The 19,346-nt window shown below is 42.7% G+C and overlaps 2 protein-coding genes across 42 annotated transcripts in view; one reads left to right on the top strand and one right to left on the bottom strand.

Moving 5' to 3' along the window:
- The window catches only part of NCOR1 (nuclear receptor corepressor 1), a 158,138-nt gene extending 141,958 nt beyond the window's left edge, over positions 1 to 16,180 (bottom strand). For 7 of the 18 annotated variants that reach the window (XM_064582679.1, XM_064582691.1, XM_064582687.1 and 4 more), the window contains exon 1: positions 16,006 to 16,177. The gene's annotated coding sequence lies outside the window, so the exon portion shown is untranslated. Of the gene's footprint in view, positions 1 to 16,005 lie in introns of all 18 variants that reach the window. The other 11 variants (XM_064582686.1, XM_064582689.1, XM_064582688.1 and 8 more) reach the window with 3 other exon arrangements.
- Positions 16,181 to 16,293: 113 nt separating this feature from the next.
- Positions 16,294 to 19,346, top strand: part of PIGL (phosphatidylinositol glycan anchor biosynthesis class L) — a 130,988-nt gene continuing 127,935 nt past the window's right edge. For 23 of the 24 annotated variants that reach the window (XR_010408537.1, XR_010408538.1, XR_010408540.1 and 20 more), the window contains exon 1: positions 16,294 to 17,574. Coding sequence is in view for 18 of the 24 variants with exons in the window: in XM_064582698.1 (XP_064438768.1) it covers positions 17,340 to 17,574 (235 nt within the window). In the remaining 6 variants the exon portion in view is untranslated. The remainder of the gene's footprint in view (positions 17,575 to 19,346) is intronic. The other variant, XM_064582706.1, reaches the window with a different exon arrangement.

The following is a 19,346-nucleotide window of genomic DNA, read 5'->3' as shown; positions in this document are numbered from 1 at the left end:
AGAACACTTTGTTTTATAAAAGTATGATTTGTGTATCACATTTCTATCCAAGTTTTCAAGTGTGTCTATCATATCTTCACAAGATTTTAAGACCAAAGGCAGAAGTGTCATATATCCAACAAATATCTACTGAGGAGTACGCTACTACGTACCAACATGGTTCTAAACGCTGGCATAGAATGGTGACTGAGATATGCCATCCTGTTGTGAAGTGACACAGACAATAAATAATCACGAGATAATATGATGACTTGAAGTGCCATAAATAAAACAGGATGGGAGAGAAGGAATAAGGAAGACATGTCTGATGGGGTAATCATAGAAAGCCAATCTCAGCTAAGATGACCCTATGCCCTGATTTCCTGAAACAGACCCAATTTACAGCTATCGTCCCGGTGCAGTTATTAATTATGCTCCATTTCCTTCTCAAAACTGTCCCAGTTTGGATAACAAATTATATTCTAAGATGACTTTTGAGCCAAAGCTTGAAAGATGAGAAGGAAGAGCTAGCTACCCTTGAAGAGACAAGAGCAATCCTTGAAGAGGAAACACAGAAGCCCTTAGAGATGATGGGCAGGGGGAGATCAGCGTGTGGTTTTGCTGGTACATGTCTTGAAACTGAAATATCTCCCTCTGTATTCTGAATATTAATCCCTTTTCTACCTTTATGTTACAAATACTTTCATCCAGAATTCATAATTTCACATTTCTGAAGACCTTTTCTACCCCAAAGTAAAAAAAAAAAAATACTCTCTACATTCCCCTCTTATACTCCTTCAAGGTATATACATATATATTTAGCTCCTTAATCACCTAAATATTTTTTTTCTAAAAAATGGTAAGGTAGGGAATCTAGTTGTATTTTCTTTACTGATAGCTAATTATTCCAACAAAACCCTCATTGAACACGTCTATCTTTCCCCGGTGATCTGAAATGCCATCCTATTACAACCCAGCAATTTTGGTACATACTCTAAAGAAACTCACATACCATACTTACATACAGAAGTATTGATTGCAGCAATGCAACAGGCCACACATTAAAACTACCCGGTCAGCATTCCCCTCCTATACACCTGCCCGTGCTCTAACATATGAGGTTCTTGGTGGTGGTGGTATTTGTTTTGTTTTTGGAAATAGGTATTATATGTATGATTTTAGAGTTTGTAAGAGTACCCACAGAAGACAAAGAGAAAAATCTTCTCACCCTGGTCCCCCAGTTCCTACCCAGTTGTCCTTCCAGAAGGCAACCAAAGTTACTAAAGTATCCTTTAGAAATATCCTACACACACTCACACACACACTTCTCTCCCTACATAAATGGTAGCACAGTAGAGATATACTGTTCTATAGCCTGCTTTTATTACTTAATATATCTTTCTCAATATAGCAATCATTCTCATGAGGCTATAAAGAGCTTTTCATTCTTTCTATTGCTGTAGAGTATTTCACAATGAGTGTTCAGAAATATTTTATAAATGTTTTCCAAGTAATTATGCTCTGCACCCCTAAGAAATGTCTACATGATATGGGGCGCCTGGCTGGCTCGGTCAGTGGAACTTGCAACCCTTAATATCTCAGGATTCTAAGTTCGAGCCCCACTCTGCGTGTAGAGATTACTTAAAAATAAAATCTCGGGGCACCTGGGTGGCTCAGTCGTTAAGCGTCTACCTTCGGCTGAGGTCATGATCCCAGGGTCCTGGGATCGAGCTCCACATAGGGCTCCCTGCTTGGTGGGAGGCCTGCTTCTCCTTCTCCCACTCCCCCTGCTTGTGTTCCTGCTCTCACTCTCTCTTTCTGTCAAATAAATAAAATCTTTAAAAAATAAAAATAAAAAAATAAAATCTCAAGAAAAACAAATGCTTACATGATCTATCTCTGAGTTCTCCTCCCAATTCAGACATCTTAAGTAAATAAAGCTATAAATGGAATGGAAAGGCATAAGGAAAGATCTTAGGTCAAGGTCATCCAAATTTTTTCCAACAGTGGTCTACATGATGAGACATCCATGTAATATTGGTGTTGTTTATGTTTGTGTTTTTTTTAGTTTTCAGCAATGATGAATCCTGAGTTCAATACCTGTATTCAATGCCACTCAAATATGATTTATCCATGTTCCTCTTTTGTCAGGAATTCTTCATATCCTAATTTTGTGATGTGATTTTAGTGAAGTTTAATTTGACTATCTCAAAAATAAAATAGAGTCAGGTACTATCAGCCCAACACAGGTGGCAAGAAAACATCAGCAAAATCAGAGATTAGCCCTCACTGGCACACAGATTTATGGGTCAAAGCAGGCCCTACTGGCCACAAGAGGGGCAGCTTGGAGACCACTATGACTTCCTTCCTCCAAACTTACTCATGAGACACAAAGCAATAGTTGAGAGCAATAGTTGTTTTTGTTTTTTAACCAAACTCTTTCCTTAAACATCTTACATGGAAGCCAAATGTATTAAAATCCACAGAGGAGAAATACTCCCATTCAGTGGGAATGGGGACCTTCACAAGCTACCTTTTCAGTCCTCCCACCACCCCGCCCCCCATCAAGTCCTGCCTTCCACCCTCACTCCAGTCAGAGCTCACCAAAATACCTCATTCACAAGAATCCAGTTTAAAGTTAAGGCTGACACTGTGGAAAGAGCCGAGATGCCCTTCAACAGATGAATGGATAAAGAAGATGTGGTCCATATATACAATGGAATATTACTCAGCCATCAGAAAGGATGAATACCGGGCGCCTGGGTGGCTCAGTTGGTTAAGCGACTGCCTTCGGCTCAGGTCATGATCCTGGAGTCCCAGGATCGAGTCCCGCATCGGGCTCCCTGCTCAGCAGGGAGTCTGCTTCTCCCTCTGACCCTCCCCCATCTCATGCTCTCTCTCTATCTCATTCTCTCTCTCAAATAAATAATCTTTAAAAAAAAAAAAAAGAAAAGAAAGGATGAATACCCAACTTTTACATCAACATGGATGGGACTGGAGGAGATTATGCTAAGTGAAATAAGCCAAGCAGAGGTTTCACTTATTTGTGGAACATAAGGAATAACATGGAGGACATTAGGAGAAGGAAGGGGAAAATGGGGCGGGCGGAATTGGAGGGAGAGATGAACCATGAGAGACTACGGACTCTGAGAAACAAACAGGCTTTTAGAGGGGAGGGGGGAGTGGGGATGGGTTAGCCCAGTGATGGGTATTAAGGAGGGCACGTACTGCATGGAGCACTGGGTGTTATACGAAAACAATGGATCATGGATCACCACGTCAAAAACCAATGATGTGATGTATGGTGACTAACATAACATAATCAAATTTAAAAAATAAAATACAATGAAATAAAGTTAAGGCTGAAGAGGAAAAGCCCTCAAGTGGCAGTTTCAAATTTTAAGTTCAGTCCTTAGCACCAAACTCATTACCTTAGGGTTAGTTACATTCCTGACTCATGAATTTTTACAGTCAAAATTTTATGCACAACCCCCTCATAACATAAACATATATAACAGTAATGCAGTATGAGAATATACTAAAACTAGATGCCATTATTATAAGTGAGAAGCGCACATTTCAACTGAAAAATTTTTTTTTAAGAGGGAGGGGGGAGAGGGAGAGGGAGAGAGAGAATCTTAAGCAGGTTCCATGTTCAGCTCAGGGTCTGATGCAGCGCTCAAACGCACAACCAAGATCATGCCGTGAGCCGAAATCAGGAGTCATACGCCTAACTGAGTAAGCCACCCAGGCGCCCCACATTTCATCGGAATTTTATGAATAACCCCCAAACTAGCTTCCTATGTTTTGTAAACAGGCAATAAAATATAGTAAAATGAAATTGGTCTACTTAAATTCCTTTTTGAATCTTCCCATATTAAAGTAAAAAAGATACACATCAATTTACTCAACAGGAAACTTCTCTTGCAACAAAATTTCAAATAATCCCCCCCCCAAAAAAAGAATCCAATTCCCTCTCACCAGGAACTCCTGGCTTTTGGCCTATAATCTTTGCATAATCAAAATGTACTTGGACAGGTTTTCAAGGTGGCCTAAGCTATCTTGGAAAAAAATAGCTAAAAATATACTTCACTGTGGCAGGACTGCAAATACCTCTTCAGATAAGCAAGAATGAATCCACCCAGGGTCACAACAGAGGAGAAGGCCATATTTTACCAAAGCAGAAAAAGGACCCTACAAAATACACAATTCAATTTTCTTTTAAATGATCAAAGAATAAAACCTTTTAAAAGTATGGGATAGGAGAATGTCTTCTGTGATACTGCAGATGACAAAATACTAGTTACTAACCTGAGACAGATCAGGTCACACCAATTCTCATAAAGCAGCCCAGCTCTCGTCCAAATCCTGAAGTATTTTAAGCAAGGAGAGGTTAAGGACTACCCCCCTGGGTTATCCCAGCTACCGAAGACTCTCCAGAATGGCCATGACTTAAAGTGGACCTCTTGGGGCACCTGGGTGGCTTTGTCAGTTAAGCGTCTGCCTTCGGTTCAGGTCATGATCCCAGGGTCCTGGGATGGAGCCCCACGTCAGGCTCCCTGCTCAAGCGGGGAGCCTGTTTCTCCCTCTCCCTTTGCCCCCAGCCCCCATTCATGTTCTTTCTCTCCCGCTCTCTCAATTAAATAAAATCTTTTTAAAAAAAAAAAGGAAAAAGAAGGCAGGCCTCCTGAGCCCATCTCAGAGGCCAGCCTCGAGCAGAGACCCTAGAAATCACCTAAGTGGATTCTGTAATTTGTATGAGGTCAGAGAGGTGTTGAACTCAGGACTAAAATTTCTCCTGTAAAACTAAAGCATTCTTCCCTTAAACAAACAAACAAACAAACAACAAACAAAGGAGCTACTCTGGGGGAATGCCATTAACAAAGTATTTATTTTACTTCAGGCTCTTTTGAACATCTCACTTAGAAGACAGATGAATGGGAGCTAAAGAAAAAAGGCCTTTCAGGTTCAACTATCTCACCCTCAATCAAGTCTGACACTGAAAGAAACACATTAATAAGGGCATAATTATTTGATTAATCTAAGAATACAAGCATTCAATAAATAACTCTTGAACTTGGGGGGGGGGGGAAATGCTGCTTTCACCCTACATAAAGTGAGAAAGGAGAAGTTTCCCAAGACAGCAAGAGTAGACAACGCAACTGAGAACTCTGGTACAGCTGCACAATACTGAACTAATTCTCTGAGCAATATTCACTCCAGCAACTATAAGAAATGAATATACTGCAGAATTAATCGATAGGCCAATAACTACAAAGAATAATTTTTAAAGTTACCATTTAGTGAGCCTTTGTTATGCACTAGGCAGTATACTAAGAGCTTGGCCTGCAAGGAGCTCACCTAAAACATTAGTTCCATTATTATCCCTAATTAAGGCTTTTGAGAGCCTGAGTAACTTCCCCAAGGTAATTTTTTTAAACTCAGACAGATCTCTTAAAGATCATATGGTGCTGTCTCCCCTTTGACCCACTAACAGAGACTGCTAAAGGTTATGAAGCAAAACAAAACAAGGCTACTGAACAGACTATTTCTAAGGCATACACCACAATAAGGTAGAAAAAAAGCAACTGACTTAAAATTTACTGAATTATATACAAAAAACAAAGCCACCAGATGCATGTGAGGGCAGGGACCATCTCTGTTTTGCTCACATGGCCTCCCCAGCACCTAACAGTGCTTAGCTCTCAATAACACCCATTCCAATAGCACGTTCTGTTCTTCCTTCCACATACCCACCCCAAGCCTCCCATGCTTCTCCATTTCCACTACCCCCACCCTCACCTCTTGCTACAAAAAACCTCCTAACTGGACTTCCCACGTCAGTACTTCTCTCTACTCAAAAAGCTGTATGATCTTTTTAAACCATAAATCAGAACGTGTCACTCTTCTCCTTAAGACTCCCCAGGGGGCTACCATGCACTTCAAATAAAATCCCAACTACTCACTATGGCCCACAAGGCCCCCACCTGATCTGGCCTGCTTCCTCTCCAGATTGCTCAGTAGGCCCCAGCAACATGAGCTTCCTTTCAGTCCCTTCATCCTGCGCCAGGACCTGCCTTGCCTCAGGCCTTTGTCCTTCTTTACTCTCTGCCTGGAATGCTCTTCCTGGCTCATTTAAGTGGCTGACTCCTCATCAAACTTAGCATTTCAGGTCAAATGTCATCTCCTCAGAAAGGCCTTTCCCAACCACCTATAACGTGGGTTCCCATCAGTTACTCTCAACCACATAAGCTTTTTTTTTTCTCCTTTATAAATTAATCTCAACCTGAAATGGATTTATTTGTTTTACTTCATTATACTCTGTCCTCCCCCACTAGAATATAAAATCTGTTTGATTCCCTACCATATTTTTTGAACAAAAGGAGTAAGAGGGGCGCCTGGGTGACTCAGTCGGTTAAGCATGTGCCTTCGGCTCAGGTCATGATCCCAGGGTCCTGCAATAGAGCCCCGCATCGGGCTCCCTGCTCAGCGGAGAGCCTGTTTCTCCCTCTCCCTCTACTGCTCCCCCTGCTTGTGCTCTCTCTGTCAAATAAATAAAATCTTAAAAAGAAAGGAAGAAATGGATAGGCCTTATTTGAAAAGTCTGAAAACCTACTGAAGAACGTAAAAAAGTCTATTTGAACTAAAGGAGAGGAAGTACATAAAGTCAATCTTCCAAAATTAATCTATAAATTTGGTATTTCTAATCAATATTCAGTATTCCCCATAAAAATCTCAGCAAGAGGGGCGCCTGGGTGGCTCAGTCGTTGGGCATCTGCCTTCGGCTCGGGTCATGATCCCAGGGTCCTGGGATCGAGCCCCGCATCAGGCTCCCTGCTCGGCGGGAGGCCTGTTTCTCCCTCTCCCACTCCCCCTGCTTGTGTTCCCTCTCTCGCTGTGTCTCTCTCTGTCAAATACATAAATAAAAAATTTCTAAAAAAAAAAAAAAATCTCAGCAAGATGTCTTATTGAGCCCCACAGAATAATTCTAAAGTTCATCTGGGACAACACATGGACCAGAATTATCAAAGTCTGAAGAAAAAAAAAAAAAACAGAGTAATGAACAGGGGACAACCCCTATCAGCATTAAAATTATAAAACAGGGGCGCCTGGATGACACAGTCAGTTAAGCATCCAACTTGGTTTCACCTCAGGTCATGTGAGATCAAGCCCCATGTCGGGCCCCACTTTCAGCGGGGAGTCCGCTCGGAGTTCTCTCTCCCTCTTCCTCTGCCTGCCCCTCCCCCACATGCACCCTCCACACTCTCTCTCACTGAAATAAATAAGTAAATCTTTTTTAAAAAATAAGTAAATAAATAATAAAATTATAAAACAACAGCAATTTAAGGGATATGAGATCAAGAACATAATAAATTAGAAACAGTTCCAAACATATTTAGTAAATGACAAAAGTTGCAAATCTAATCAGTGGGGCAAAAGATGAATTATTCACTAAATGGTGCTCACACAACTGGCTAACTATCTGGAGGAGAAACATGTACACATATATTCCCCCAAAATATATCTCTACCTCACTTCTTATACTGGAAATAAATTCCAGATGGATCCAAAAAATTAGAAGTGAAAAAATAGGAAAGAAAAGAAAAAAAATGAAAGTTCAATTAAAATCTGGGGAGTTCTTTGTCTAAAAAATACAAAAAGGCATATGGTCAAAAGTCTTCCTCTCATTTATACGCCTCAGTCACTCAGTTCTTACAACAACCAACATTACCAGTTTCTTGGGTTTCATTTCAGAAACATCCTATAACATACAAGCAAATAAGTATACATTATTTTTCCTCTTTAAAACAAGCAGTAGCATGCTATACAATAATATTCCTCATGTTACTTTTTTAGTTTAATAGATGGGTGAATATTTTAAATTTTAGAGTGAAGAAGTCTTTCTAAGTAGAGCATGAAACCCAGCAGCCATATACGGACTACTAATGAAGACAGCTAACATTTATTATTTACTTACTATGTGTCAGCCACTGTGCTAAATGTTATTTTACATTATCTCCAATCTAAAAATAAGCAAACTTGGGGCGCCTGGGTGGCTCAGTCGGTTAAACATCTGCCTTCTGCTCAGGTCATGATCCCAGTGTCCTGGGATTGAGTCCTGCATTGGGCTCCTTGCTCAGCGGGGAGCCTGCTTCTCCCTCTGCCTGTGGCTCCCCCTGCTTGTGCTCTCTGTCTGACAAATAAATAAAATCTTTTTTAAAAAATAATAGTAATTTAAAAAATAAGGAAAGTAAGGCTTAGAGAGGTTAGGTAATGTGCCCAAGGTCACACAGAGAACACAGAGCAGGACTGGGTATATCTGACTACATAATAACACAAAAGAGGGGCGCCTGGGTGGCTCAGTCAGTTAAGTGTCCGACTCTTGATTTTGGCTCAGGTCATGATCTCAGGATCATGAGATCAAGCCTGAGCCTCCGTGTGCTGAGCGTGGAGCCTGCTTAAGATTCTCTCTCCCTCTGCCCCTCCCCCTACCTCTGTCTCTGTCTCTTTCTCTCTCAAAAGCAAACACACAAAACAATAGCTGGGGGTGGGGCACCTGGGTGGCTCAGATGGTTAAGCGTCTGCCTTTGGCTCAGGTGATGATCCCAGGGTCCTGGGATCGAGCCCCACATCGGGCTCCTGGCTCAGCAAGGAGTCTGCTTCTCCCTCCCCCTCTGCCTCTCTCCCTGCTCATGCTCTCTCTCTCTCTCTCTGTGTCTCAAATGAATAAATAAAATCTTAAAAAAAAAAAAAAGAATAGCTGGGGGTGGGGAGTGTGCATATGTCTGAAAAAAGTGAATACCTTAATATATAAAGAGCATATCAATCTGAAAAAGACCAAAAACTCCATCAAAAAATAACCTAAAGCAGGCAATTTATTAAAGAAATACAACTCCCCTCATAAAAAAATTCCAACCTCAGTAGTAATTGATAAAAGCCAATTAGAATCACTTCCACCCCCCCACCCCCCGCCTTCTTAAATTGTCAAAATGTTTTAATTTGTAACATCCAGTACTGGCCAGGGTTTGGGGCATACTGATACACTTGTATCAATATCTTTCCAAACCTCCACTGTTCAGGAATCTATCCTATAAAACTGCTTACGCAAGTACACAAAATACACAAAAATAATTCACCTCAGCTCTGTTTTTCTGAAAAAACAAAAAGACAAAAAAAAAAAAAAAAAACAACACTAGTAGCCATAAACTGGTTAAACAAATCATGGTATTTTCATAAACAGAATACTATGTGGCCATTAATGACAGAAATAGCTCTAAATATACCAACATGAAACAGTAGCACATAAAAGAACAATATATTATGATCCTGTAATACAGGAAATTACACACACCAAAAAAAAAAAAATCTGAAAGAATATGCAACAAACACTTAGAAGATTATATCTAGGAAATGGTACTGTCAACTTCTTTATATACTTCTATATTGTCCTCTGTAAAACAACATATTACTTATAATAGATGAAAGACAAAGATTCCAAAATAAACACATCCCCCTTCACTCATTAAAATGGTTTTGTGTGACTATACAGCAACTCCTCCTTCCACTCCTCCCCTCCTGCTCTGTTCAGTTCCCTCCTCCCCATCCTTCCTCCCTCTTCCCCTCAACACATAAACACCCACACACACATAGAGTTAATGGACTATATACTCCCTACATCTGGTATATTTATACTGTGTATATTTTAGGCTGTAACTCCTAGAAAGCACAAGTTTTGGTTTCATTCCAAATACATAAAAGTTATTGTAATTCAAAACTGAATTAAAAGAACCTAATCAAAAGTAACACAAAGTTAAACGTCTTTGAACAGGAGTTCAAAGACATGATGATTACAATTTAAAACAAATATTTCCAAGTTATACAAATCTATATGCTATCGCCAAAGAAATGAACTGCCTAAAACAAATTACTCTGACTCTGAACTGTCCAGGACAACAAAAAAGTCAAGAAGAGTCTGTCAGTTAAATAAAAGTGGGGGGGGGGGAGGCGAATTGTAACCAGAAAGGTGACCCTCAAAGCAAAACTAAGTGTCAAATTTTCCTAGAAAAATATAACCTCAACTTATTCTGGCTTAGTATCAGTTTATTCATATATAACCAAACAAAAACAAAAAAACCCAGCCCAAGTTTTATTCCTCAAATAGACACGGGGTGGGAGGAATCAAAATACTTTGGTCACCTTGACTTTTCATTTGCTCTTGACTAGTATACTTAAAGATTTAATTTTTGATATTAAAACTAAACAGTACTATTCTTTCAAAGGGAACCTGTCAAAGGTATTCTTCAATAATCCTATAAAAGGGCACCTGGGTGGCTCAGTTGGTTAAGCGACTGCCTTTGGCTCAGGTCATGATCCCGGAGTCCTGGGATAGAGTCCTGCATCGGGCTCCCTGCTCGGCAGGGAGTCTGCTTCTCCCTCTGACCCTACTCCTTCTTGTGCTCTCTCTCTCAAATAAGTAAATAAAATCTTTTTAAAAAATAAAAAAAACAATCCTATAAACAAACTATTCCATATTCTTAATTCACAATTTTTTCTAACCACTGAAACTACTCCAAAATTCCCTGTATATATATATTAACATATTCTTGTTCTAACATTATCTGAAAATACAGTCAGATGAACCAATCCCTTCCTTCCTTTCTTTCTCCCTAAAATCCCAGTAAACTGACAAAAAAAAATTTTTTTAATGTTTTGATAATTCACGGATTATACTTTGTCTCTCGCTGACACTGGTAAATTTCTACCTGTTTTTAAATTTACATAAACTATTCATCAAGTTCCCACACGTGTATCAATCAGCTTCTTCAACAATGGTACCAAGTAACTCTAGCAGTTAGGTTTTTTATACATTTAACAAATTTCTAGTACACACTTTCTGGGTACGGTGTTATTCTGGGAGTTGAGGTAGACATGAGATACAGACATGCCCACAATAGGCTTATGGTCTAGCAGGGACTAAATGGACATGTACATAAATAACTATGATATTATAATAGAGGCATAAGTAAAGCATTAAGAACTTCCAAAATCAGAAATACACATCTTTGGAGAAGAGGGAGTAGGAGGGAGACTTCCTGGCTGAAGTAATATATGATTAAACCCTCAGAAAATAGGCAGAATTTAAATGTGGTAGATTTCAGAAGTAAGGCACATTAGGCTAAACAGGCATATTATTTAACAGCCCAAATGGAATAAATATGACATGCTTCAGTACTCATGTGAGGATTTCAGTTGAAAAAGAACAATATGCTTCTTTCTTTAAAATAAATTTTATGGAGGGGCGCCTGGGTGGCTCAGATGGTTAAGCATCTGCCTTTGGCTCAGGTCATGATCCCCAGGTCCCGGGATGGAGCCCCACAGCGGGGAGCCTGCTTCTCCCTCTCCCTCTACTGTTCCCCCTGCTTGTGCTCTCTCACTCTATCAAATAAATAAATAAAATCTTTAAAAATAAAAAAATAAAAATAAATTTTATGGCATAAGTACCATAGAAAACTAATACTACATGTGTGCTTTTCAACATAGCATTAAGAATACAGTCCACATTCATGCTATTTATCTAAGCTTTTATTTAACAACTGAAGTCCCTCATACTTTAAAAAAAAAAAAAAAAAAAAAGATCCAGAAGTTTGAAAGTAGATGAAGCAAGGGGTGTCTGGGTGGCTCAGTCGGTTAAGCGTCTGCCTTCAGCTCAGGTCATGATCTCTGGGTCCTGGGATCCAGCCCCTGCATCGGACCCCCTGCTGGGTGGGGAGCATGCTTCTCCCTCTCCCTCTGCCCCTCCACCCTCCTGCTTGTACTCGCTCTCTCTCTATCCCAAATAAATAAAATCTTAAAAAAAAAAAAAAAAGGAAGGAAGGAAGAAGGAAAAGCAAGCAACAGCTAATATATAAAGTAATTTAACCTGTTTGGGTCTCAGAAGTTCCTAACCGTCGACATAATACAATTTCTATTACTGTAATACTTAAATTCCATGAACTATCACTAGGTCCAGACAACCTCAAAGACATTTTTGTTTAAGAAGATATTCATCACAGGGGCGCCTGGGTGGCTCAGTTGGTTAAGCGACTGTCTTTTGCTCAGGTCATGATCCTGGAGTCCCGGGATTGAGTCCTGCATCGGGCTCCCTGCTCAGCAGGGAGTCTGCTTCTCCCTTTGACCCTCCCCCCTCTCATGTGCTCTCTCTCTCTCTCTCTCTCATTCTCGCTCTCTCAAATAAATAAATAAAATCTTTTAAACAATATGTTTAAAAAAAAGAAGATATTCATCACAGATTAAAAATTAAGCAAACCAAATAATTCCCAGTGATCATATTATTGATGTAGATCAATACTAATTTTTTTCAAACTATAGTTTCATTGCAGAAATTTAAAGTTAAGATAAACCCAATACCTAAGCTGAATAAGTAATCTCTCATTCCCCATCCACCCCGATTTTTGTTCTAATTGTCAATCATCACGCTGAATCATCTGATGGATGAGATGGTGTAATGGAATGAGTCCCACACTGGATGTCATAAGAATGGATTCTACCACTGGCCAATTGCAACAATTTAGGCAAATCACTTCACTTCCGTGACCCTCAGTTTATTCACGAGTAAAGTAAGATTAGATCATCTATGACTCTAGATCCTATAATTCTATAAATTATTAGCATTCTATTTTAACCAATTTAGTTTTTGTTTTTTGTTTTGTTTTTTGCGATCACTTTTAAGTAAAAGTAACAGTAGCGCCCACGGAGGAATCGAACTGAAGAACTCCACAGGAACATTAACATGGCTTTCTATGGTCTCACTCTCAAATGCAAAGAGAACAAACAAACAAAAAAGTATGTTGTATCTGAAGACTATCCAAGTAATATTTTGACCACACAAGCTTCTGGGGTAGAAAAAATAGTAGAAGAACAGTAAAAATGTTCAAGGAAAACCACCACCACAAGAATACCAAATAAAAAACAGATGTCCTACATACAGTTATTGCTACATGACAGAAGCTTTTCATAGCTTTTCAATACTAAGAAGTCCTGACAGAAAAAAAAACCGAAATGTTTCCTTAACCATCAATCTAAATGTACTTCTTGCATCCTCAAACCTGAAAAAGACAAAATATCAGGCAACCTAGAGACTTATTTGTGCACATAATTGATCTGCTCAACTTTACACCTTTGCAAGCATTTAGTAATGTACCCTGAACATAAAAGGCATGTCACACCAGTTGAACAAGTGAATGAACTACATATGAATCTCTAATCAACAAGTAAGTCCATAGAAAATAAATTGTGGGGGCGCCTGGGTGGCTCCGCCATTAAGCGTCTGCCTTCGGCTCAGGTCATGATCCCAGAGTCCTGGGATCGAGCTCCGCATCGGGCTCCCTGCTCCGCAGGAAACCTGCTTCTCCCTCTCCCACTCCCCCTGCTTGTGTTCCCTCTCTCGCTGTCTCTCTCTCTGGCAAATAAATAAATAAAATCTTAAAAAAAAAGAAAAAAGAAAAAAAAATTCTGATCAAGCTTTACCACTTCTTTGCAAGGTACTCTAGCAAAATGCAACATCTGAAGAGAAGAAACTGAAGTAACTAAATAGGCTAGACCTCCATGGTTCCCAGGCATCAGTAAGAATCTGAAATTGCAATTAAGACAAATCACAAAATACAATTAAAACTGAGTAACAAAACACACTAAAAAAACTAAGTAACAAATAGCCTGACATTTACCTACATCAATCCCTGGCCTATTCAAAAGGCTTTGCTTCCTACTGCAGTAATGGCAAGAAAATCTCACCACTTCCCAAATTAAAAAGAAAAAAAAAAAAAAAAAAAAGCTTACAAAAACTTGACTATATTTACCTAGCTTTGGAACCAACTTTTACTCAATTAAATTCAAAGAAACATAAGTTATTTTCAAGCATTTTCTTTTAAAAAATTATGTGAGCACACTGAATACTTAAGTTTTACTGTCTGATTAAATCCAAAAAGGCATTCAGTTAAAAATATATCTTTCTCAGAGGCGATGGAGGGAATCACAGCTATAGTACGTAACAGGCCTATTCAGGTTAAGTCGTAATGTGAATACATTTTTCTAATTAGAATACAATGTTTATTCATTCAACAAACATTTGCAGTGTCAATACCCTACACAGAAAATAAAATCATACCTGGTGCCTTAAACGTAAAGATAAAATCTGAGAAGGGCCTATCCTGATCTCAAGAGGAGATAAAACTGGTTCCTAAATACCTAAATACAAGGTAGAAAGTGTGAATGCCACGGGAGATGTGCAGATAAGCACTTCAGGAGTGCAAAGGAAGTTGTTACTACCTCACAGAAACATAACCCTTTCTATCTGTTTAAAGCAATTTCATAACTATTAACTCTCTTAGGATCACAGCAGCCAACCCTAAGAGAATGGATATTTTCCTACTATCATAGATGAGGAAAGGGAAGCACAGAAAGGCTGATCATGTTCCAAAATGTCACTTAGTAAAAGGAAGAATCAGGACTCTTTGTATTGTATTTTCTCTGGGGGAGTAGTTCAACATATGGTAAGCCTTTTGCAAAAGGAAAGAGTATTTTGGTATTGCAAGTAATCCCATCCTTATGTATGTATGTAAGTATGTGCATATGATTTATACATACGTGTGTTAACCTTGATTTCTGTTGACAGGTGTGCTTAAAGCAAGGCAAGGCAACTGTGTACTATAAATACTAAAATAAATAAATAAGCTCCCACCGGATCTAACAGAATAAGCGAATACAAACACTATTTCTTCCTCCAACAACTTGTGTTTATTTCTTTGGTAATTTTTACCCATTTCTAAATAAGATTCTAAAATTGTTCTATCTGCTCCCGAGCCCAGGCCACTTGGTTCCTCCAATAAATATTTTTATGAAAGGGTACATTAAGACGTTTTTTTAAACTATTAAAAATTAAATAATGCCAACGGCTCTTCAGTTATGGAAAGGTCAATCCCATGTGACCTATTAGCAGCAGTTATTGATCAAGATATGTTGAACGAACGAATGAATATTTGTAGGCATTTTAAAATCCCGGGCCTGTTGCTCTTGGCTCAGTGTTCTGTCTCTCATCATTGCCTCGCCAGGATGCACACAAGGAACGCAGATTTCAATATTAATTAGGATATGATCAGGGAAGCAAATCTGATGCAGGTGAATACACTAATCCCAAAGATTAGAATTACCTATATCACTGCTCTCCAAGGTTAACTCTGCTGAAGTGGCGCCATGGCGTGCAACATCAGTAAAAGAAAACTGACGCTTCCTGAGCAAACACTTTTCACAAAAATCACTTATTCCCACGTCCACCTCTAATAACTACACCTAATCCAGTCCAATCGAAGAATTCAGTCTGCTCTCCATTAAGGCCGGTTTCTCAATTACAGTTTCTCGAATCCTCCTTCCTCTATAAAAGAGAATTCACCGACTTCACCCAGTAAAACACCCGTAATAAAAGGCAGGAGGTAGAGGGTTCCGATCTTTGCCATCTCCGCCACTACCCACCCTTCGCCATTACACCCCGAAGTGGTTTGCTTAGAAGGTGAACTAGTTTGCTCTTCACGCACTTGTCCATCGCTGTCACCCTCCCTAAGCCCTTCCACGCTCCCAAGACGGCCACCAACTCCGCCTCAGAGTGAGCCCAGGCCCGCCACCTGTGCCGGCCCCACCTGGGCTGCCCCGGCCCCCCCGGTCTCCCTCGGTCGGCCCGCCGGACTCCGCACGCCCCCTCCCCACAGGACACCCGGCCGGCCGCAGCCCATTCTTCCTCCAAACTCCATAAGCCTCTTCCCCTCGCCCAGCCCCAGCTCCCCGCCGCGCCCGAGCCGCCCCGGGCGGCCGAGGGGAAGAGGCCGGGCGTCTGCGGCGGAACCGGACCTACCGGGCCCGCGACGCCCCTCGCCGGGCCGAGAGGCCGCTCCCGCGGCCGGCGCTGGGAGCCCTCGGAAGCCCCGGAGGGAGCGGGGGGCCCGGAGGCCGGGGCTGCGGGCGCCGGGGCCTACTCACCAGGAGCTGGCGGAGCTGGTAGCCGGCGCGCCCCCGGGCCTGAGGAGCAGGACGCGGCCCCGCCGCGCGTCCCTACCCCGGGCCCTCGCTCGGCGCGGCAAGCTGGGAGCTCACTCCAGCCGCCGCCGCCGCCGCCGCTGCTGCTGTTTCGCCACCTTGGCCGCCATCTTGACTCAACCCCTCTCCCTCCCCCTCGGCTCCGGCGGCCGCCGCTAAGGCGGCTCCGGCGCCGGCTCCTCCTCCTTCCGGAGGGCTGGGAGATCGACTCCCTCCGCTGGCCGAGCGCGGCGCCTACCTCGGCCGAGCTTCCTGGGTCGCCCCGCGCCTGGTGCCCTCGGCTCTCCCCTCAGCCTGGCGGGCGGCGGTCCCCTCGAGCGGAGACGCGCCGGGGCCAAGCCGGGGCGGGCCGGACCCAGCGCGCTGCCATCGCGCACTCGGGCCGGGGCGCCCGCCGCGAGCCTGCCGGCTCCCGCGCGCTCGGGGCCTTCCCCGGGGCGTGGGAAAGGGAAGGACCCGGGGCCTGGCCTCGGGCCCTGCGACCCCTCCGCGGCGCGGCGGCACCGGGCCCGCCGCCTCCTCCGGCCCGGGCTGCGGGGAGCGAAGGCAGGTCCCCAGCGCTGGGAGCCAGAGGGCTGCACGTCGACCTACCCAAGATAGTTTGCAGGGCTGCGGCTGTAATTCGCAGCGGGACTTCACTGACATGTCAGGCGCTGCTGATTTGTCCGTGATGTCGTTCCTTAATCTAAAGTCACCCGTCGGAGCAGCCCGTGGCTCTCGGCGACTACGAAGTGCGCTCGCTCAGCCTTACCCTTCTAGAGGAATCACTGGACGGTTCCCCGTAACCGCGTGCTTTTCCTTCAGAGGAGCCGCCGCTCCACAAGCCAACATGAAGAAGGAAAAACAGAGTCGGTTCATCCGGATAAGGGGCTAACAAATAATTACGAGGAAGCCTAGGGTTTTAATAAATGAGTTACAAAGTGGTGAACTGAAGAGAGGAGGGAATTCAAGAGAGGGAGGGCAGGTATTTCCAAACGCTTCTTTTTAAACCCATGGCACTGTAAGGACAGGGGCAGAAAGCCGGACGGCAAGGGGTTCGTCTCTGAAATCGAGAAGGCAAAAAGACGTCGTAGAGATTGCATAAAGTAGAGAGAACTAGATAAAGAACGGTTGGGAGGCGTCCTTGTAAAACCACAACAGGAACCCAACGTTTAGAGCCTCTCGTCGGCAAAACGGACTTAAACTCGGAACGCAGTTTCCGCGAGTGCAGTTTTCCCGCCGGAGGCTGGGTGTGCGGCAGCCTTCCTCCTGCGCAAGCGCAGTGCCACTTAGAGCGGATGGAAGCCGTGGGTTTTCTGTGTCTGGCAGCGGCGATCCTAGCATGGGGCTTCCTGTGGGTTTGGGACTCCTGGGCAAGAATGAAGAGTCTGGAGCCGGCTGGCGTCCCGGGAGATGGAAGCAGGACCCTCCTGGTGATCGCGCACCCCGACGATGAAGCCATGTTCTTTGCTCCCACTGTGCTAGGCTTGGCCCGCCTGAGGCACCGGCTGTCCTTGCTCTGCTTCTCTGCAGGTAGGAGGCTGGAGGCGGGGCGCTGGGAGCCGGGGCTGTGATGGGTATTCAGGTGCTAACCTGTCTCAGTCGGCTTCTTCCCGAAGGGAAGCCAAGTTTAGGGAGCTGAGTGAGTGCAACGAAGGTCCCTTCTCTGGGCACTTCACGGAGGATGGTGGCCCCAGCCTGTGGGCTGTAGCGGCTAACTTCCCAGGTGGGTTGGGGACGTCCAAACAAGCTAGGCTGCATCGTACCTGCTCAACCCTTAACATTTTACTACGGAAGGTCGCACAGGACCTTCCTGCTGCTTTTAAAATCCACTTTCTGCTAGGAAGTTGCATACGTCAAATTGAAGGGAGAGGCTCAGGTCATTAGACGAGAAAATAATTTTATGGGTAATTCTAGAATTCAGTTCCACCAACCTTCCGTGAAGAGGCCTTTCAAAGAGTAAATCCTCCTTTACCATACAGAAAAGATGGGCTGAGAAAACAAAAATTGACCATGATACTGGATTATGGTGATATTTGCTCAACTGTGTAAATGTCATTGAACTGGGGCGCCTGGGTGGCTCAGTCGGTTGGGCGACTGCCTTCGGCTCAGGTCATGATCCTGGAGTCCCGGGATCGAGTCCCGCATCGGGCTCCCCCTGCTCGGCGGGGAGTCTGCTTCTCCCTCTGACCCTCCTCCCTCTCATGCTCTCTGTCTCAAATAAATAAATAAATAAATAAAAATCTTAAAAAAAAAAAAATCATTGAACTGTACATAGACAGTGGGTATGTAAAATTATACCTCAATAAAGCTATTTTTAACAAATGCCCATGACTCTTTTCCCACTTGGTTGTGTGTCATTACAGTTTTTTTTCTACACTGATTTTCTGCAGAAATCCCGTTTTATATAATTTTACATTTTTCACTGAACATTAGTTTTCAGTCATTTTCCAAATATTTTTTTGTTTTTTATTTTTTAAAAAGATTTCATTTGAGAGAGAGAACGAGCGGTGGGGAGGGGCAGAGGGAGAGGGAGAAGCAGACTCCCCTCTAAGCAGAGAGCCCTACAAGGGACTCTATCCCAGGACCCCAAGATCATGACCGCGCGGAAGGCAGACTCTTACCGATTGAACCACCCAGGCGCCCCTACCAAATATTTATTAAAAATTTATGTACATATGTTAATTAGTTGAATTTAAATAAATAAATAAAAGAAATTATAGGTTAAAAATTAATTAAAAGCCACTTTTTTTTAAGATTTTATTTATTTATTTGAGACAGAGAGAATGAGAGACAGAGAGCATGAGAAGGAGGAAGGTCAGAGGGAGAAGCAGACTCCCTGCTGAGCAGGGAGCCCGATGCGGGACTCGATCCCGGGACTCCAGGATCATGACCTGAGCCGAAGGAAGTCGCTTAACCAACTGAGCCACCCAGGCGCCCCATAAAAAGCCACTTTTTAAAGAAAAAAAAAATTATGTGCACTGCACATTACTGGAATGACCAAAATCCACAGCATTGACAACACCAAATGCTGGTGAGGATGTGAAGGAACAAGAACTCTTCCTCACTGATGGTGGGAATGCAAAATGCTTCAGCCACTTTGGGAGACTGTTAGTTTGTCAGTTTCTTATAAAAACAAAACATGCTCTTACCAAACCATCCAGCAATCACCCTCCCTGGTATTTACCCAAAGGAGTTGAAAACATGTCCATGCAAAAACCTGTCCCCAGATGTTTATAGCAGCCTTACTCATAATTGCCAAAACTTGAGAGCAACCAAAACACCCTTTAGTTGGTAAATAGATA

Source organism: Mirounga angustirostris, unplaced genomic scaffold (assembly GCF_029215605.1).
Source record: "Mirounga angustirostris isolate CCGP_5_RB_7025 unplaced genomic scaffold, mMirAng1.0.hap1 SCAF_17, whole genome shotgun sequence".
Taxonomy (NCBI): domain Eukaryota; kingdom Metazoa; phylum Chordata; class Mammalia; order Carnivora; family Phocidae; genus Mirounga; species Mirounga angustirostris.
The sequence above is the reverse complement of the archived record's forward strand: the minus strand, read 5'-3'. Positions and strand labels throughout refer to the sequence as shown.